At 42.9% G+C, this 22,660-nt stretch overlaps 1 protein-coding gene across 1 annotated transcript in view; it reads left to right on the forward strand.

Annotated features, from left to right (window-relative positions):
* Positions 1-20,941, forward strand: part of LOC139446842 (transcriptional regulator ATRX homolog) — a 29,138-nt gene extending 8,197 nt beyond the window's left edge. Inside the window, exons 9-15 of the mRNA XM_071228187.1 lie at positions 1,451-1,583; positions 10,958-11,089; positions 11,610-11,800; positions 12,917-13,002; positions 14,496-14,712; positions 15,260-15,534; positions 20,863-20,941. Of these exons, the coding sequence (XP_071084288.1) occupies positions 1,451-1,583; positions 10,958-11,089; positions 11,610-11,800; positions 12,917-13,002; positions 14,496-14,712; positions 15,260-15,534; positions 20,863-20,941 (1,113 nt within the window). The remainder of the gene's footprint in view (positions 1-1,450; positions 1,584-10,957; positions 11,090-11,609; positions 11,801-12,916; positions 13,003-14,495; positions 14,713-15,259; positions 15,535-20,862) is intronic.
* Positions 20,942-22,660: the final 1,719 nt, after the last annotated feature.

Raw genomic sequence — 22,660 nt, forward strand, 5'->3', positions numbered from 1 at the left:
CCAAAACAATGCAAACGGATCGCCCGTCTCAAGTATTTAGTCAATGGTATGTTAACACAATCAGTTTGGGAATAAATACGGAATTAAACATGATGTTATGGCGTCTGGAACCTACCCAAACCTGTTTTCTAAATTCTTAGCATCCCCAGACTGGCAGGTTGCTTGTCCAGCACCGACATCCAGCTGATGAAGACCACGAAATCCTCCGCGACTTCGAACGCCAACGCTAACTAAATGACATTTATTCGATTACCTCCCTTAAGTTGGAAGGTTGTTTGACTTTGGTTGAATCTCAAGTGATCTCTTCCTTCCCTGGGGTCATCACCCATCTTAATTCACCATCAATATTGACCAGCGGATTGTATAAAGATTACAGCACTCTGTCGAACGGACGCTCAGATGCCAAATCCTATCATATATATGAATACCAACTACTTTGTAGAGCGCAGGAGATGGCTTTGTACAACAGGCATTTTAGTTGAATATATGTGAAACAGCGTTTGATGATTATTCAGTGTCAATTTCTCTGTGACCTTGTTTACCCTTGAAACGTGCCTAGAGATCTGAAGCCGGCTCCATATATGAAGCAAGTCTCCTGGTACCTATGTTTGTATTGCTCCAAGATAATTATACTCAGCTGCAAAACCTATACGGAGAAGTAATCTAATAAAATGTGGTGAAATGAATGAAACAATGCCGTGTGTTTGACAACGTTGTGTTTAAAAGTGTCTTTCGCCAGTTGTCGACTGTTTGAAACTAAAAACCGACTCTCTTGTGGAACCATGATTTATTTCCCAAAGTTATTGCTTGGCTGAAATTGTAAAACATCAAACGACACATTTCAAAAACACATTCCAATTACCTACACATTTGCATCACCTGGTGTACCTAAAAAGGTCATCTGTGACGTCACGTTACAAGTTTTTACATTGTTAGAATGTACGCCACGCACACAGCCAGAGCCTCTCATATTGTAATAGAGGGCACGGGTGGCCTAGTCGTCTAAGGCGCCGCGATTCTCTGTGCAGAGTTACGTCCCTTGGGCACGCCAGAAACCTATGATTGTGGGTTCGAATTCTGGTTCGCCCCGATTATGTTTCTAGGTTTGTCAGCACCATACCCGTGCTCGTGGGTTTCACCGAAGTGGTAACTGTCTGAGACCTGCATCAGTTCGGGCTTTCCTCCCACATTATGCTGACGCGCCGCGATATAACTGGAATACTGTTAAAAACGACGTTAAACCCAACTCACTCACTCATATTAAAATATGTAACTAGATATACACCAATATAGCTAGATATACGTGATCGCATGTCATGGTGTGGATCGATGCTCATAATATCAATCACTAGAATGAGCTGGAATGTTGCTGAGTGCTGCTTTTAACAACAAGCAAACAACACAATGTGAAGTTGTTCAATATCACAGTCGGGGATGTTTCTGTTTGCAGGAGAAGCTGGGTCGTGACGTGGTTGTCAAAGACGGCGTCTTCGCCATTGGAACGAAACCTATCACCGCCTATGATCTGAGCAAGGTGACAGACGAGATGCTGGCAGAGGACCCCGAGTTGGACATCAACACACGTAAGGTTATCAAGTTGGCCACACCAGAGACACCTGATTGGCACGCATGCTTGCCTTCATTATACCAGAGTCGTGTTACTGCCGCTGTATGTATTTCAGATGGAATTGGTTGTGGATTCCCATGATGTATATGCATGGATACATGTCTGCAGAACAATGTTTGATAACGCTGTGTGTCCCGCTTCGCATTAAGACATCGACGGACCTTATACCTTGTATATGAAAGTCTGGGCGTTAGATTAAAGATTACGACCGCAGCTGATGGTCAAGTCTGGGCGTTAGATTAAAGATTACGACCGCGTCTTATAGTAAAGTCTGTGTGTTAAAGTGAAGATCGCCTGACCTTATAACTTGTATATGAGAGTTTGGGCGTTAGTTTAAGATTACGACCGCGTCTTATAGTAAGGTCTGTGTGTTAAAGTGAAGATCTCCTGACCTTATAACTTGTATATGAGAGTTTGGGCGTTAGTTTAAGATTACGACCGCGTCTTATAGTAAAGTCTGTGTGTTAAAGTGAAGATCGCCTGACCTTATACCTTGTATATGAAAGTTTGGGCGTTAGATTGAAGATTACGACCGCACCATAAGGTAAAGTATGGGTGTTGGAGTAAAGATTACGACCTCACCTTACAGTAAAGTCTGGACGTTAGAGAGAAGATTACGACCGCACTTTGTGGTAAAGTTTGGGTGTTGGAGAAAAGATTACGACCTCACCTTAAGTATGGATTTAGTAAAATATTACTTACAGTAAAGTCTGGACGTTGGAGAGAAGATTACGATCGCACTTTTACTAAAATCTAATGGGGAGACCACGATGAAGCATTATTTGAAGGACGTAAATATGTAAAAATTTCAAGATACTAAGTTGAAATTTCAAGATATATACAAGGTTGAAATTAGAAGGTAATGATCTTGAAATTTCAAAATAATAAGTTGAAATTTTAAGATATTCTCTTGAAATTTCAACTTATGTACCTCAAAATTTCGATTTACTATCTTGAAATTTAAGAAAAAAACAAACAAAACAAGTTTCCCTAAAACGCTTCCGTACAAAGGTCAATACAGGTCAATATAAATATGCTCTGTGTCAAACACAACTCATGGACACAGTTCATTAGATTAATGATAAAAGAGTAACTTTGTCTCGATGAACACAAGGATTTCCTACCTATGAGTTTCATTTTGTATTACTTCCTGTACCGAGTGGCCAAACCCAAAGTCAGGCCTGAGGATAAAAATAAGTGAATTCTCAATTTAAATCTATTAACGCCTAGTCTGATAACCACGTCTCCGAATAACAAATCATCCATAGTTTCCTGCATTTTCTCACACAAGTCGTACATGAATCCACGATGACTCGTAATCGTTCGCTCAGGGGTACGGGTGGCAACAGAGAGCTTGAAATTTATAACTGCATTATCCCCAACTGTGACATCACCTCCAGTGCTTCATGACTCATTGTGACATCATGATAATGGTGTACAGTAACGAGCTCCACTTTCTTTTGTTTTTGGGTACGAAAGGCACGGTCGTCTAAGGCGCCGCAATTCGCTGGTCAGAGTTGCGTCCCTTGGGCACGCCAGAAACCTATGGTTATGGGTTGGAATCCCTGTTCGCCCAATTATGTTGTTTCTAGGTTTGTCAGCACCATACCGTGTTTGTGGTTTCACCAAAGTGGTAAGCAGGCTTTCCTTCCACATTAAAAGGACACGATATAACTGGAATACTGTTAAAAACTCACTCATTCACTCACTTACTCACTCACTCACTAATTGTTCTCTTAAATAATATTCATAGCTTCACCGGTACACCAATCAATTGCAACAGTTCACATTTCACAAAAAATGAAATTGTATTGGGAAGTTCTCATACTACCGAACCAATGTTTTTACACCAAAGTAATTAAAGGGACCAATTTCGTTTTTATTACAACCACCTACCCAGAAGAAAGAAATCTGTAGATCAACCAATAAAAAGACGACCATATTGAGTATGTCACCTCCGCTGCAGGAAATCGACGCATCCTACAAAAGCACACTGGCTCAGATACTGCATCACCCAATACCCTCGTGGTCACATTAACCTCCGATGTAGATCTCAATCTATAGATTCACTCATATATTATAGATGGCATTCTTTATCCTACATCCTCAGATAAATCAGCACAAAAAAACAGGATTTCGAACTGGCATCGAGCAGGATATGTGGAAGATAAAATTGCTTTTGTATTGATTTTCGGGTATATAATAATTACTCACGTTATTGCAAAATTGCAATATTTCATGGCTTCCTTGGCATACAACTCTTCATTGGCCGGACATTGCTTAGACTGATGGATAGTAGCATCATATGCAGAATATGTAACAGTTGTGAAGTAACGACAGGAGCTTCTGACTGACGTTTCGATTCTCCGTCCACAACACATGTTACCCATCAACAGATTAGGAAAACCTATGAAGTATCACTGAGTATGGGAAAGTGGAACATAAAAACATGAACCATTATTCTTCCGAAACGGAGATTCCTTTGAAAATATTTTTAACATAATGGTTCATCGGTCTCCTTCGTGTATTTCTTGGATGGATGTGTTGCTTAATGTAAGAGACAAAGTTCTTAGACATGTTATGGAACTATTTTTGGTTTAGAGACCCAGTCCACGTAGCGTGTGTCCTCCTCGCACCTAAACACTCGAGGTATTAATGACCCCTGTCTTACCTGGCCGTGTTCATCTAGGCAAGAACACAGTACGACTTCCGTAAAATTAAAAGCAAAACAGTCGGTAATGTCCCTCGGAGAATACTGTTTCGGCGTCTGTCGTGTTCAGCATCCTCATCAAACGGAATCAATAGATATAGACGGGTTCCAGTCTTTGGGAGGGAAGCAGTTGGATGTAATTGCTTCCAAGTATGTCATTGGCATTGACACGGGCGTGGACAGCACTTGTGTGACAGGGTGCCGTTGAACAAAGCGATCTTAAGACTAAGGTGGTCGTAACTCCCATACCTTCACACAGACTAACGACAGTCGTAGCGCTAAGGTTGTTTTGTACAACGGCACCCTGGTTCTTTGCGTGAGTGAGTGAGTGAGGGGGTTTTATTCTGATCTTGAGCTGATAAAGCCCCGGTGAGATTCTGAGAATAGTTCAAAGCTGACACTAAAGTAGTTTTTATGTGAGAAATGGGACTTTGCATACCGCGATCTTAGCGTAAGTTACATGATTTAACATAGACTTGCGATCTCTGTGTGGGACGAGACCCTGGACTTCCGGGGCACTCGCACGCCCATTAGAGTGAGTGAGTTGAATTTCACGTATGAAGCATAAAGTGGCGCCGGTCGTACACGTGTCTTTTTTATGAAACCAAAGAGCACGAGTTTGGTGCTAAGAAACCAGGGATCGGGATAGGGGTAACTCTAGGAATCGAACCTACGACCATCAAATCCTGACACCTAAGATAGCATTAGAGGTGTTACGTTGTGTAAGGTTAGAACAGGTTCTACCTCAAATCTCAAAGGGTAATGTGTTGAACAGGTTTAGCTGAAATGCATATGCTATATAAATAACGTTCCTGTTTATGTCTTACACATGTCTTTGGGCTAGCATCTGAGCGGAATTTATAAACCATAATACAGTCTGCAGGAATTAATATCAAAATTCATTATACGTGTTAAATCGTAATATTTTTTATGAATGTCACTTCATTTTTTTTGTGAATTTCTCCACAGATTCATAATATTGTTGTACCCCTCTCAGATTATCGTTGACGTGAGGCGCCGCAATTCGCGGTGTCCGCACCATACCCGTGCTCGTGGGTTTCACCACGAGGTTTGTGGTAAACGTCTGAGACATGCATCACTTCGGGCTTTCCCCCCACAGTAAGCTGACACGCCTTGATATAACTGGAATACTGTTAAAAGCGGCGTCTAACCCAACTCACTCAGTCACTCATGCTAGAACGTGTTTTACCTCAAATCTCAACGGGTTATGTGTTGAACGTGTTAAGTTGAAATACATAACCATATAACCTGTATGTATACCTTACCTATATCATTGGTCTGATATTTAGCGAATTCTATAATCTGTAGGAATTATCAAACTTCGTTATGCGTATTGAGATTTATGATTTCTCTACAGAATCCTATTATTGATGTGTCAGAGTCTTCAATCCAACGATAGGAGTCGCGTCGCACAGCGAGAATAGCACCGAACACAAGTCAAACCAGTCGAAATTATAAAAATAAATCCATAATAAGCGGAATATAAATACGGGAAGAAAAAGCCGATCCATATTTTAATACTTGGAATGATGTTTTCTCTATAAGTGTAACGCGTTTCGATAAACGAATTAAACACAACAAGAGCAAGAGGCCGGTGCAAAGACTTCGGTTACTTTCTGTTGAACACTGTAGACGGTTATTTCAGCCGTCTTATCGTTGTTCAAAATCACGATGGTGTAGTTAATAGTTAAGACTGGCATACATGAAGTGCGTGGGTATTGTTTTATGCCGCTTATATCCATCTCCAGCAAAATCACGACTTGGAACACCTGAAATAGGCTTCAAACATTGTACCGATGTGTGAAATCGAACCCGGACATTCGGCATGACGAGAGAACGCTTTACCCAATCGGCAATATACCGCCCCCAGAACGTTCATAGGTATTGAAGTAGAAAAGACGTTATCTTATCAAAGCCGAATTTTAAAGCATATCACTGGGGTGTTTATTGTTCGGTACCATTTTACTTTGAAAAACATCATGTGGGGTTGCCTAAAAAAAGCAACTTTGGAATGGAAAATATCTGCAGTAATGCGGAACTGAAATTGACACGCAAAGAATATTCTAAAAACTTAAACTTACGGGCTAATTTTGTGGGTTTATGTTTTTATTGGGAAACAGATTATTGGATGAAACTGTGAATTATTTCCGATGATCAATTACTTATATCTTAAAGATCTTAACGTGGCTAAATTCAATTTCGACATTTAATCAATTACTTGAAGAAAGCAATAAATGATCAGAATACAATCAGGAGTAAAATGTTCACTTCAATCAACCCAATCAAGATTTCTTGTTCAAACAATTCCATCTGCTAACGCTGGGCATACAACTATTCTCGAGCGAGTTCATCAAAATGACAAATTCCTTTATCACATGGTTTCAACATTGAATTCCAGTAGAGAAACCAATTCACAGAGCGTATATAGCGTGCTTAGACCCCGGATCGAATTGTTCATTAATACAAACGATATCATCACTCTGCTTATGACTACACGTCTATATTCAATCACTTCCATGTCAGCTGTCTGGTGTTTCTAGCAAATAGTCAATTCTAGCAATCAGGAATATCTAATGACTTGTGATTACAATCGCTGCTTGTCGGCGAGGTTCTTGTTGCGTGGAATTAACGGAAAACCGACCTCCACCTCGTCACATACCGAATAGTCCATTGAAAGAGGGATGTAGGCAGCCAACTAGACACAGTGCGCGTGTAAATCATGCGCCAAATACCTGCTCCATTGAAAGAGGGATGTAGGCAGTCAACTGGGTATATAGTGCACGTGTAGTTCATGCGTCACATACCGAATAGTCCATTCAAAGAGGGATGTAGGGAGTCAACTAGACATAGTATGCAGTCAACTAGACATAGTGCGCGTGTAAATCACGCGTCACATACCGACTAGTCCATTCAAAGAGAGTGAGTGAGTGAGTGAGTTGGGTTTAACGCCGCTTTTAACAGTATTCCAGTTATATCGCGGCGTGTCAGCTTAATGTGGGAGGAAAGCCCGAAGTGATGCAGGTCTTAGACGTTTACCACTTCGTTGAAACCCACGAGCACGGGTATGGTGCTGACAAACCTAGAAACATAATCGGGGCGAACCGGGATTCGAACCCACAATCATAGGTTTCTGGCGTGCCCAAGGGACGCAACTCTGCACAGCGAATCGCGGCGCCTTACACGACTGGGCCACCCGTGCCCCCCCATTCAAAGAGAGATGTAGGCAGTCAACTAGACATAGTGCGTGTGTAAATCATGCGTCACACATCGAATAGTCCATTCAAAGGGGATTGTTGGCAGTCAACTAGACATAGTGCACGTGTGAATCAAGCGTCACATACGGAATAGTCCATTTAAAGAGGGATGTAGGCAGTCAACTAGACATAGTGCGCGTGTAAATCATGCGTCACGTACCGAATAGTCCATTCAAAGGGGGGTGTAGGCAGTCAACTTGAAATAGTTCGCGTGTAAATCAAGCGTCACATACCGACTAGTCCATTCAAAGAGGGATGTAGGGAGTCAACTAGACATAGTACGTGTGTACATCATGCGTCACATACCGAATAGTCCATTCAAAGGGGGGTGTTGGCAGTCAACTTGACATAGTGCGTGTGTAAATCATGCGTCATATACAGAATAGTCCACTCAAAGAGGGATGTAGGCAGTCAACTAAACATGTGGTGCACGCTTACACCATGCGTCACATCCCGAATAGTCCATTCAAGGAGGGATGTAGGCTGTTAACCCATTAAAGCTCACGTGTAAATCATGCATCACATACAGAATAGCCCATCCAAAGATACGTGAATGTGTCCAAGAGAAAATGTTCATACTTCTGTTTATACATGTCCCTCGACTACTCCATTGTAATGTATTTAATATGATCAATTCCTCACCGCCAAATATAAAGAAGAGTTGTGTCAAAGCCAAGAGTGACACAGTATTCATGTTCTTTAGACTTTATTTCCGAATAATAATCACATTATGTTTCACTTTCTGATCTAAGAATGGTAAAAACGATCACACAATAAAACCATGACTCGGTGTCCAACGATGGAGACCACGTTTCACTCGGTTGGTTGGTTGTTTTACGCCGCACTCAGCAATATTCCAGCTATATGACGGCGGTCCGTAAATAATCGAGTCTGGACCAGACAATCCAGTGATTAATATCATGAGCATCGATCCACGCAATTGGGATCGATGACATGTATCAACCAAGTCAGCGAGCCTGACCACCCGATCCCGTTAGTATAGTCACCTTTTACGGCAAGCATGGGTTGCTGAAGATCTATTCTACTCCGGAATCTTCACGGGTCTCGTTTCACTCGGACACTGACCTGACATCAAGGTACACTGAAAAACGAGGACTAGAAATACGTGGTCATTATGCTGGTGAGCAAAATGTAAAATTAATGTAATGTTTAATCGTGGACCCTTCTTTTCTAATCTTATCCAAATACTCCAATACTCTACAAAGATGCCTCTCTTAACCTCCTTATGAGGATATGCTCTTGCTTGTCAGCCGGAATCACATTATCAGTAGCTTGGCTCTGCCAGAACTATACCCGTTCTTGAGGGTTACCTTGACCTTGACAAACGTGTTAATCTTTGACTTAACCGAAACGTCGTTTAAAGTGACGTTAACGTCATTCACAAATCGAACTCATTATGACCTTCAAGTTTCGAATAATATTCGATTTCCCTATTCACACGTATATCAACGTTGAAAACGGAGTTAGGTTCGCTTTGGGTTCGATATATCCAGCTTCATTTCGCCAAGAGTTTATCTATAGTGTGGCAATCCGATACATGCTTAACAATCTACACAAATTCGCACGAACACTTTAATATCCCTTGCACTATACACGGCTCCCGTTGAACGCTGTGAATCCCCATACTTACTGTAAGCTGATGCCAAGCCATAAATCGCCAATCTAAAAAGTTCAGCCCAAACCGTACAACATTTAATTCGCAATAATTCTCGTCAACTGGAACAACGTTAGAAAGCAACGAACCGAAATAGCCCCGTAATCCAAACACCCTTAAAAGAACAAACCTAAAACGTTTTACGTGTTTGCCTTCTAATTTAGAACTAACGTAAGCTAACTATGGGAAATTAGTGCACTTTATCGGACGCCATCCATATTTCTTTGAAACGGTAATCATGCAATATTGGGTCCTAATCTTGTCAGATTTGCGCGCAGTTTAGAAAACAACCAATGGAAAGATTAACCTTTGGCAGGACAGGGCCCCGCTGATGATTAACATGATTAGAGTTCCTGGCATGACACGTTCAGAAAGGAAATGTCATATTTTGGTTGACACGACAGTTATTGACTTTCGTTAAACCTAGTTACAGCCTGGCTGGTATTGATGGAATCTCAAACCTGCCAAGGCAGCCGGTAAAAATGTGTCATTAGATTTGTTAATCTACTCAAAAAGATAGGCATGTTTTTTCTGGTATTGACTCTCTTGGTCGAAATCAATTTACGAATGTTTTACGATAGAATAATTCGTAATTTCCATTTGAAAATGCACGGCTGGTTAAGAGTTTGGGTAAAAATTTATGGAACTTTTGTCTTTGGTCGAGTAAAATCATTTGGATTATTTGGCAAACTGGCGGTTTCCTCTTGTGGTAGTGGTTATGGTCTGTGTGTAACACTTCGAAACTTCACACTTTATCAATCTTTTTTTTTCAAATCACCCATTTGTATTTGTTGGAGCGTTTGATAAAGTACTGGGTTCACCACTCTTAAAAATACATTATAGTGGTTTCGGATTAGAAACAGTTGATGGTGTGTAATAATCATAGACAATTAGGTATCGTCGATTTCATCACGCCGTAAAGCTCCCATCAACGATTAGACTATATGTTTTATTATCGTTCATGTTACATTTATTTGAACATGGTAATGTAAAAAGGGAACAATTTGTTGTCTTACAAGTCCGCGTTATTCTGCTTGGAGTCGTGTAAATGACGTTAGCGCTTAATATGACGTTACCGCTTTAAATGACGTTAAACGTGCATCGACTTTCTGCGGCCTGTCGCTGTCAAAGGTGACAATTAACTTTCCGAACCACTTATCAATGCCAATATACTCGTCATACAGCTTTTGCGGATCTCCCCAGTGGTTGGTACTGTCGTGCTTAACGTTATAATGTATGTTCCAGTGAGGGATCTGCGGCTGAAGGACGATGCTTGAATTTATTGTCATGTCCCTTGTTGCTTCTACTGAAATGTTTAACGTTATAACGTTTATTACATTGGGGGTCCGCGGCGGGTTGACGTTGTTTGTGGTCGCTGTGGTGCTTCTAATATTGTGTTTAACGTCATAACGTCTGTTATATTGGAGGCCCGCGACGCGTAAACGTTGCTTATATTCACTGTGATGCTGCTACTGTAGTGTTTAACGTCATAACGTCTGTTATATTGGAGGCCCGCGACGCGTGAACGTTGTTTATATTCACTGTGATGCTGCTACTGTTGTGTTTAACCTCATAACATCTGTTATATTGGACGTCCACGACGCGTGAACGTTGCTATAATTCACCGGGTGCCGTTACTGTTGTCCTTAACGTCATAACGTCTTTTACAGTGAAGGGTCCACGGCGAGTGAACGTGTTGATGCAAAGAGGAGGGAACGAGTTGCGCGAGCACCTCCACAGGGTAATGAATCAGTGTCGCATGCAAGGCAAAGTCGGGTACGCCAAGGACTTGGATGAAACCGGTGAGTACAGTTGGAAGTTTTTTTGTATTCATGTATTATTTTTTTCATCTGTACATATTTAGTTCTCATTGTGCTTGGAGAGAACCCCGTTGGCGCTTTCACAGCACCTGCGTGTGTAGCGAGACACACAAAACTATAAGTACTTCTTCTACTGTGCTTTAAAACAGTATATATCATTATTTTGTTGGTTGTTTAACGCCGCAATATTACAGCTCTATGCCGGCGGTCTTTAATTTATCGAGTCTGGACTAGACAATCCAGTGATTGACATCATGCCAAGTCAACGAGCCTGACCACCCGATCCCGTCAATCGCTTCTTACGACAAGCTGGGCTGCTGAAGAATTCTAAGCCGGATATTTACATAGGGTGTTCTTCTTTAAAACTAAAGCTAAGACATATGTATTCAATGAATCCGGCATCTGTAACATGTCATGTTTCGTTTAGAGAGTATTTTGTAATAATACAAAAAGTAATAATGATGCCACATCGATCTCAAACTGTTCTTTTTTTTAACCGTAGATTCGTCCATTGATTTTTTGTCTCACTACCGACTGGTTGATCCTGGAAAACTGGAGGGATATGCGCGCGCATTTGTGGTGGAAGATCGTGACCTTGACACTGTCATCAACTTCCTGGAGACTCAAACGGCACTTGATGGCGTGACGAGCATCCAACACATGACCTCCAAACAGATACAATATGTTCTCAAGGTCGGTGGTATATATGATGTCATCATGAGGCTTAATAAGTCCAGATTGTAATTCTAGAACAAAAGTGAAGTGGGTAGCCTTGCTACAAGGCTGTACTGAAACAAAAGTTCATGGATGTGTAGTAATCCTATTCCCAATAGGCAAGTCTGTATGTGTGGACTCTAAGGACTCCAATCTCTTATAGTGACAACTTGTTCTTGTTATGTACTTAATCTAAAACTTATACTTTAAACTTAAAAATATTTTCTTAGAGATTTGTGCAAGTCGGAGTTGGCTCAAACAACAGATTCTCCATGATTATGTGTTTTGGTTTGTTAGAACCATACCCGTCCTCATGGATTTTGCCAAAGTAGTAAATGTCAGGATTTTCTCAAAGTTGAAATGCCGTAATCAAATCGGAAGATCTTTCCAAGTGGCGTTAAACAAAACTCACTCGCTTACTTCAGCTGAAAAAAACCAATTCAGAGTATGAGTGAGTGAGTGAGTATGGTTTTACGCTGCTTTTATCAATATTTCAGCAATATCACGAAGGGGTACACCCGAAATGACCCATGTGGGGAATCGAACCCGTGTCTTCGGCGTGACGAGCGAACACTTTAACAACAACCCCAAAAGTTTAGTCCAAGCTGCATATTAATACATCGGATCCAAATTCATATAAGAAAATGAGTGTTTTCTTTAATAAGTTGTGTTTTCAAAAGTGGGCCCCGTTTCACAAGGAGATCGCAGCGTTAAATTCTCGAACTTGAACTTTGATGTACTCAGTGGCAGCCCTGCAAGGGGTCAGTGTTTGGCCACTCTTGTGTCCATACCAGTTATGGAACAGACCTGCCCTGTTAACCTACTTGAAGTGAAAATGTAAATCGACTTCCGATTAACAGGCACTGGGATCACTTTTTACCATTTCCTCTGGGTTGGGGAGGGATGTCCTGGTGAAAGAACAACACCGTCTGAGGTTTGAATACCATGTTTGTTTGTGTCATGATACTGTAAAACAAATCGCCCACCCCTCCAGTCTATCACTCCTCTGCATGGAAGGCTCCGCAATTGTCCGTAGACTAGAACAATGACATCACGACCACAGAAATAAAAAAACTATTTTTTTGTTTTATTCAGGTGTTGGACATAGATGATGCTAGTCAGGTGACATTCCGTATGTTCGCTGTGATAACAGCTCTGTGCGAGCGGGTTACACAGATGGAGTAAGTACTTCAACTATACGCCACATCTGTGGCATTTAGCACAGCAGCGATATCGATTGTGCATTTAGAATGACAAGTTCACCTGAAAAGCTCTTTTCGTTTCTTTTTCTCACTGAGATGTATTAACGCAGCAACGCTCCTGAGTAAAGTGCTTACGCTGGTGCAGCAATACTCCTGGGTAGAGTGCATACGCTGGTGCAGCAGCTCTCCTAAGTAGAGTGCATACGCTGGTCCAGCAACTTTCCTGAGTAGAGTGCTTACGCTGGTGCAGCAACACTCCTGAGTAGAGTGCATACGCTGTGCAGCAACATTCCTGAGTAGAGTGCATACGCTGGTGCAGCAACTCGCCTGAGTAGAGAGTATACGCTGGTGCAGCAACGCTCCTGAGTAGAGTGCATACGCTGTGCAGCAACATTCCTGAGTAGAGTGCATACGCTGTGCAGCAACGATCCTAGGTAGAGTGCATACGCTGGTGCAGCAACACTCCTGAGTAGAGTGCATATGCTGTGCAGCAACTCTCCTGAGTAGAGTGCATACGCTGTGCAGCAACTCTCCTAGGTAGAGTGCTTACGCTGGTGCAGCAACACTCCTGAGTAGAGTGCATATGCTGTGCAGCAACTCTCCTGAGTAGAGTGCATACGCTGTGCAGCAACTCTCCTAGGTAGAGTGCTTACGCTGGTGCAGCAACGCTCCTGAGTAGAGTGCATACGCTGTGCAGCAACATTCCTGAGTAGAGTGCATACGCTGTGCAGCAACGATCCTAGGTAGAGTGCATACGCTGGTGCAGCAACACTCCTGAGTAGAGTGCATATGCTGTGCAGCAACTCTCCTGAGTAGAGTGCATACGCTGTGCAGCAACTCTCCTAGGTAGAGTGCTTACGCTGGTGCAGCAACACTCCTGAGTAGAGTGCATATGCTGTGCAGCAACTCTCCTGAGTAGAGTGCATACGCTGTGCAGCAACTCTCCTAGGTAGAGTGCTTACGCTGGTGCAGCAACACTCCTGAGTAGAGTGCATACGCTGTGCAGCAACTCTCCTAAGTAGAGTGCATACGCTGTGCAGCAACTCTCCTAAGTAGAGTGCATACGCTGATGCAGCAACACTCCCGAGTAGAGTGCTTACGCTGGTGCAGCAACACTCCTGAGTAGAGTGCATACGCTGGTGCAGCAACTCTCCTAAGTAGAGTGCATACGCTGGTGCAGCAACTCTCCTGAGTAGAGAGTATACGCTGTGCAGCAACATTCCTGAGTAGAGTGCATACGCTGTGCAGCAACTCTCCTAAGTAGAGTGCATCCGCTGTGCAGCAAGGTCATCCGTTTATGAAGGGGCTGTTTTATGAAATACATTTTTGTTGTGTCCCGGGTGTTTTTAATTAAGCTGAATTCTGTCTCAAAATATAAAACAATGCATAATGGACATCCTGTTAGTTATAGTCGGGTCGCCATTAACATGCTAATCGTTCCTGGAATAATTTGAAAACCTTTTTCTCCCCAGCTCCATCAGCAAGCATTATCTCGAGATCTGCAACCTGGCTGACATTGAGCGGAAGTTGGACTTGTACAAGGCAATGTTCTACCACAACGTGGGTTCCGACAGACAGACGAACTTCATCACATCGGAGTCGCTGAAGATCGAGCTGATCGCAGGAGGACTCAACTGGAAGCAGCAGGAGTACATCATGGAGAAGATGGAGCCGAACTCCTGGGGGGAGGTGAGTGTCGGCAACGTCATCTACGCGCACCTCATACCACGAGAATTATGTTTCTTAAGGCCATGGGGCGAGGTTGGTAAGGTGAAATGGAGTTTAAGGTTGCGTTCAAGATTGTTGATGCACGTGTGTGTGTGTGTGTGAGTCTGTCTGTCTTGTTCTAGTCTAGATTTGTGCCGGCTGTATAGTCCCAGCCTACAGAGATACCATGCCGCAGTTTAGTGAGCGTGAGTAGGGTTTAACCCTGCTTTGAACAGTATTGAAGTCTATCACGGCGTATGAGCTTGATATTAGAAGAAAGCCCAAAGTGATGCAAGTCTTATACGTTTACCACTTTGGTGAAACCTTGCGAACACGGGTATGGTGCTGATAAACCTAGAAACATAATCGGTGCGAACCGGGATCGAACCCACGATCATAGATTTCTGGCATGCTCAAGTGACCCAACTCTGCACAGTGAATTTGCGGGGCTTTTGACGACTGGGCCACCCGTGCCCCCAACTCAGATATTAATTTCTGTTTGTCCATATGTGTCCTTGCAACATTCCAGATCTCCTTCCTCGACTACATGTGCTACATCCCGCTATTCATGTCGATGCACGACAACATCTGCGACAACCCGCTGGACATGTCAGATCAGAAATACGTCATGCCCCCGCGACAGCGTCCCCCGTCCCCCCAGAGAGACATGAACCCCCTGGGCAACGCCCTCAGCAAGTTCTCCAGCTTCCTGATGAAGAAGCAGGCTCGGGACCTGAAGGATGGGAAGCTGGACCCAAAGGTCGTCAGGGAGGAACAGCTGACCGTTCTTAAGTCATATGCAAAGTAGGTTAAAACAATGAATGAGTGAGTATGGTTTTATGCCGCTTTTAGCAATATTCCAGCAATACTATGGCGGGACAACAATTCTACGGGGGGACAACAGAAATGGGCTTCACAATGTACCCATGAGAGGAATCGAACCAGGGCCTTTAGCTTGACGAGAGAACGCTTTAACCACAAGGCTACCCACCGCGCCAGCTTCATAAACGGAATATTGGGTATTTATTGAGTAGTGATGAATTAGGTTTTACGCCGCTTTAGCAATATTCCAGCAATACCATTGCGGAGGACACAAGAAAGGGGCTTCACGGTGTACCCAAATGGGGAATCGAACCTGGCCCTTCGTAGAGACGAATAAACACTAAGCTAACCCACCGCGCCCATTTGTTTAGTAATAGCATTGTAAGTTATTCCTAACTCACTGGTTGTCCTTTTAAACTGATCTCTAGCAACAAATGTTATATTTGGGATAACACATTCTAAGTAAAGTACAGATTCTCGTACTTTTTTGGGTTGAGTCCAGTCTGGGATTCGAACGTACACTGCAAGAGTGAAGCACCTAATCGCCAGCACATAAAGTCCGACAACTGGTAGTCTAGATGACGTACTTTGTGTACCCCTCTGACAAGTGTAAAATTGGCACGGCTCCCGTTGCCGAAAGCTATGAACACGCAATGAATACACAATGTCATTTAGAACGTGGTCAAAAGTAACAAATGTTATATTTGGGATAACACATCTTTAGTAAGTACAGATTCTCGTACTTAATTAGGTTCAGTCCTGTCCGGGATTCGAGCCCACACTGCCAGAGTGAGGCACCTTATTGCCAGCACACAAAGTCAGCTTCCTAATCTACTCAGCCACCGAGGCTTCCACAAAAATGAAAGTACGATAACTGATCTCTAGGAGGAGGATAGGCTAGTGGCAAAGACGTTTGCTTGTCATGTCCAGGTTCGAATCCCTTCTAGGTCCTTTGATATGGCTGGAATAACGTCAAAGTGGGGCAGTGAGTGAGTGAGTATGGATTTACGCCGCTTTTAGCAATATGCCAGCAATATCACGGCGGGGGACACCAGGAATGGGCTTCACACATTGTACCAATGTCGGGAATCGAACCCGGGTCTTCGACTTCACGAGCGAACGCTTACCCGCTAGGCTACCCGATCGCCCCTTAAAGTGGTGTAAAATCCAGCCTACTCACAGACACCACGTAGTAATTTCGGTCAGAATTTGTCCCATGTTATCAGTGTTTGCGGTAAGAGGTGGCTAAATGGATTAAGTGGTCAGGCTCGATTGCCTGGCATCGTACCCTGACAGCGTGGACGTTGCTCATAATATCAACCACTGGTTTATGTGCTCCAGTCTCGTTTGTTCACAGGTTGCCGTGATAGAGCTGTCTGATCGCAGACTGTGGAGTAAAACTACAACTAGGGGTGATTGGGTAGCCTAGTGGTTAAAGTGTTCGCTAATCACGTTGAAGGCCCGGGTTCGATTTTCCATGTGGGTTCAATGTGTGAAGCCCATTTCTGGTTACCCCCGCTGTGATATTAATGAATGATAGCTAAAGCGGCGTAAAACCATACCTACTCACATGCCAACTTAAAAAACATGCCTTTGTTTTGGTAAACACACTCATTGACATCTGGAAGTGTTTATGTCACATTTTGGCTCTGTCTTAGGGTACAATGTACTTCTTATATCTTTTCAATGGGATATGCACAGCGCGAGACAATAGAATTACATCCACTTTCTACCGGGTACCCATTCACAGTATTTAAATGACAATGCCGTGATTAACCTTAACAAGAGTTAAATCCACTAAGGACAGTGGAACTCAATATATTTCAATACATGCAGTTAAATCCTTCGAAAGTTTGAACTCGATATGTTTCCTCTGAAACGGAAGAGCGTGAGAAATAAATCGGTTTTACTTGCCTGGAAAACATATAGCCGGATAACAGCCCGACAAATATCCGGAAGGTTTCCGATAATTATATGTAAAGTTCCAAGAACGGCATCGTTCCTCTGACCTATACCTCGAAGACGTCTTTTCGATTCCTGTAATTTTCAATAATGATTTATCATGTGTTACGAAATCATAAAAAAATATGTCTGTAGTTTGTCGAAGTGTGAACACTGGCCTCTGAGATAGAATTACTTTGTTTTTTTGTTTGTTGTTTAACGCTGCACTCAGCAATATTCCAGCTATATGACGGCGGCCTGTAAGTAATCGAGTCTGGACCAGACAATCCAGTGACTGACATCATGAGCACGCAGTTGGGATACGATGACATGCATCAACCAAAACAGCGAGCCTGACCACCCGATCCCGTTAGTCGCCTCTTACGACAAGCATAGTCGCCTTTTACGGCAAGCATTGGTTGCTGAAGACATATTCTACCCCGGATCTTCACGTGTCTGGACTTACTAAACTGCCGGGAAAAGAGAGTATACATCCATGTTTGAATGTTTTTTCAATGTCGATGTATTTGGTAATAGCATCTTTCCCGAGGCAGGAGCATCCACTAACCTTTCTATCAAAGTCTTGTTTCCACCCTTGCTTACATCAAGCCCGCTTTCCTGTACTAAATATGATTGGACTATCGCACAAAATCAACGTCAACGTCTGGTATACCTTCGTTTGAAAGTGATTTACCGCTGCCTGTCTTTGTTGACACGAATAAGTCTTTTTCATGTTTAAACCCCCCAACGATTGCCTATGTTTTTTGTGACGGGGATGAAATCGAATGTTTTCGTTATCTCATCGACGAGGTCATCGCCTAGGGTAGTCAGCTATACGAGATAAGTACAGCGATCTGATTGGATCTCGTGGATTGACTCATGATCTACGCGAGGTGGCACCAGGGTCGAGCCAAAAAAAGTGGCCTTGATGTGGCAAGGGTAGAAACTAGGCTTTGATATAGGCTAGTGGACACGCTTGATTCGGGAAGATGGTATAATACGCCATATCATCTACGTCATATCAATTTCACAACATGTGGCATTTACTTGACGTCTCAGGGAACATGGGGGTCGAATTTTACAGGAAAGTATTTTCAAGTGCATACTTTCTTTTGCCCGGCAGTGTTTAGAACCTTCTGGCAATTATTCGGGCCGTATTCACAAACCTTAAGTTTGACTGATTGGAATTGTTTGATATGATATTAGTTTGTTTGTTGTTTAACACCGCACTCAGCAATATTCCACCTATATCGACGGCGATCTGTAAATAATCGAGTCTCATCGAGTAGATCAGATAATCCAGTAATTGACAACATAAGCATCGATCTACGCAACTGGGAAACCGAACTAAATCAGCGAACCGAACCACCCGATTCCGTTAGTCGCCTTCTACGACAAGAATTGGTTGCTGAAGATCAATTCTAACCGGATAATCACGGGTAACCCAACTCGGTCGCCCCTTACGACCATCAATGGGGTTCTGGGGTCACCTTTACATAACCTTTTAGTAGACACTTTTTGTCATTATGGAGGCGTGGGAACACAGGTCATTATGAAGACATTATAAGACAATACATAGGAATTCATCTTTCTGATATAAGGTTCTCACGCGAGTCTGTTTGTATTTAGCGACTCTTGACGATCAAGTGGAGTCCTTTTCCGAATGTTGCAAGACATTGTCACGTATGAGCTGATATCCACTTCATTGGAAGCAGCCAAGAGAACCGCGTGTCCGTTAATGGCGTCCACTTCTTAATGCGCCAGAACGGCTTATAGACTTACACTCGGATTTACTGTGTTGTTCTGTAGAGTTAATCAAAGGAAATAAGTTCAAAGTGTGTTGAGCGTTAAGGGTCCATTGCGACTCTACCCCAGTCAGGAAACATTACAGTGGCGTGTACGTCTGAGAAAAGCTTTAGATGGTGTAACTGACGCCTATGATGTCGCCGTTTCAAAGACGCTCAATTGCCGGTTAATAAGCTGTCGCGATGATCGCCCTTTTGAGAGCTCTTCAGCCAGGGAGATCAGATTGATTTATCTGCGTCCAACCTGACAGTGTCTTACAGGAAGGTGTGAACTGGCACTATCTCTGGTTTGTTGTAATATGTTTAGTAGAAGGCTGGACAGATAACGACAGTCACTTCTAAGGACATCCCGATCCCAACCGTTAGGCTAATAACACGAGACTTTTGATGCGAGCCATCAGTGCTTAATGGTGTAGTTTGTACTGATGAAGTGCTTAATCTCTCACTTTACAGCCGGTCCACATGAACGTTTAAAAAGGATCTTATGTCCTTATCTTATTTTTACCATTGTCAAGTATTTTAAGGGCGAGTAAATGTTTGGCGCAATATCCTCTGCTCAAAGCAAAGGCCATTGTGCGGTGATTCGGACTATTCCGTAAGCTGGTTTATGAGTCTTTATATAATACTGATCACACAAGGTGTTCGCGAAAAGGTTATGTCTAGTTATGTCTTAATGCTACGACATTTGCAGCAGTTTAAAAGCGGCGTTAATACCCACTCGGTTTAAAGTTCCTTGCTCTGTTTTTTCATTAAAGAGCCAATGGCGAGGGAGGCAACTCCTTATAATCCGGAAACTGTCTTGAGTGCGACAACACGGTCCCAAACCAAATCAGCAACCACCTCGCCGCCCCCTCTGGAAGGGGGACCAAAGTTGATAAAATGTCCAAGCATCACCAATCGGATTTCGTTAAAAATTGTGTTCACTTAAAAAAGCACGGGAACATATTGGAACAGGTTATTATAAGGAATTGCACCATTGTGGTCACTGATGCGTCAGACTTGGAAATGTCCTCCTCATGTTTACCATAAATCCTTTTTAAAGTCGCATTAAGGAATTGAATCTTGTAACCCTGATCGGGCGGTCAGGTAGCCCAGTGGTTAAAGCGTTCAATCGTCACGCCGATGACCCGGGTTCGATTCCCGACACGCTACTCACTCACTCACTGTAATCCTGATCAAAGAACTTTAGAGGAAAAGTGGTATGACGCTCTTTGAAATCTTCTTAAAAGGACTATGGTCGATTGTACCTAGAACTGCTGGAATATTGCTCGACATAAAGAGAAAGTTGACTGTTGGAAAGCGTACCGACAGCTTGAGTCGTTGCTCATATCTACCACTGGTTTGTCTATCCGAGATTCCATTTTTTACCGGCTTCCATCATATAGCTGGAACATGTCTGAATGGAGCATTAAGCAACGAACAAACAAATTAACAACAACATATGAATTCCCCTGTTTGTGTCAGAGATAGCGCTGCATTAAAACAAAACGGAGGAAACACATCCACGCTATGACCCTTCACTCAGAGAGTAATTTGTTGTAAATGCTTTCAATATCTGTTTCAGACTTCCCGACATCGATACGTTCGACAAGCCCAAATACAATGAGGACGAAGAGTATGAAACGATCGATCTGATTTACTGATATCAAGTTCCGCACAACCTTGATCGGTGCAAATCAATAAACAGGCACAAGCGTCAATTACACGGGCACCGTGCGCGTGCATCTGACAATGGCCATGTTGTCGGAAAGCCAATAGCTGTGCTCTTTTAGCAAAGAACGAACGAAAACGCCTTGAAACGTGTAACGCACCCGCACCTGCACGTGGAAAACATGTTGTTTGGCACGTGCGTAAAGTGTCAGCGCGGCACAGCGTGGGTTGGCGCGCATGCTCAGAACGATGGACACGTGGAAAGGACGTAAATCAAAATCCAGATCTTGAAACGAAACATGAGTGTGATTTAATGTCTCCGGGCAGCAAATCGCTGCAAAACCAGACATATTTAATTGCCATTTTACTGCTTCTGTTATTTCATCTGGTGACCATGTTTGGCTTGTTTGAGATTTATGTGAAGCATGCACCGGTGAAATGATGCAGTTAGTTGAATGCACAGTTTTTTTCTGACGCGACGTTAAAGATTCCACGCGCCATGTTGTCGCATTAACATGTATAGTACCGACTTATGATGTCGATTATGAATTAATAATGTATTGTAATCGGTCATGGTACGATTTTCAAATGAAGATATTTCTGTTTGGTCGTTAATGAAATGCCCTGGCGAGAAGCTCTATGCAATACGGAAATTTAACTTCGAAGTGTTGCAGTCGTATAGCCCATGATGCATAAAGCTTACGTGAGCGTCGGCGATGCGGCGACAGCTAACTTAGTGCTTTCCAAATGAACATTCCCAGGCTATTCATTGTTAAAGGGTTCGCTGGGGCCATTAATACGTAAAGTTTTGTCTTGTGGTGAATACATTATGTTGTCAGGAATACGTGATTGTATTGCAAATTGAATGGAAATTAAATGTCACTTTATCACTGTTTGAGAGTCATATCATTTTTATCTTCACGAAGTTGCAGACACAAACATATCGAGTGGGATATCCAGATTGATGTCGGAACCTAAAAAGGTTAATCAATTTACATACAGTGGAACCCCGATAATCCGGACAGTAACATTCTCTAGAGCAAAACCCTGTTAATCTGGACATTAACTTGATATACAATAAAACCCCGTTAATCCGGACAAGCCGTTTGAACCCCCATTGGAAAATCACAAATGGACCTCAAACTGATCACCTTAAAATGTGGTCCCACACAGACCGAAGATTTGAAACTACTCCTTTATAAAACCCTGGACCCGCTTCTGAAGATATATGAACGGCACATCTTCTAATTCAGCTCAGAGCCTTGTAACGCATAGACAATGCCTTCGTACTCATATCACTTTTGAAAAGGCGAGGTCTGGGACATGAACTGCCCTAGAACGTTTTCCGTAGAGCTGAATAATGCCACTGATGTTCCCTGTGAGGAGGGACTGACACATGTCACATAGTGTTACAAGTGGTATTACAATGCTTCACGAGGGACGGTAGGGTAGCCGAGTGGTTAGAGCGTTCGTTCGTCATGCCAGGGTTTGATTCCCCACATGGGGGTCTATGTGCGAAGCCCCTCGCTGTGATATAGATGGTATATTGCTAAAGGCGACGTGAAACCATACTTACACACTCACTTTAAGAATAGTGTTGCTTGATATTTGTCTGTACCATCTGTGTTATTTCTTTCTTGTGACTTCGGGAATCAAAACATCGCGACCGGGAACTTGAAATCACTAAAGAGACGGCGGTAGAAGAATGTTTG

Source organism: Haliotis cracherodii, unplaced genomic scaffold, assembly GCF_022045235.1.
Source record: "Haliotis cracherodii isolate W230 unplaced genomic scaffold, xgHalCrac1.p SCAF_6, whole genome shotgun sequence".
In the NCBI taxonomy this organism is placed as follows: domain Eukaryota; kingdom Metazoa; phylum Mollusca; class Gastropoda; order Lepetellida; family Haliotidae; genus Haliotis; species Haliotis cracherodii.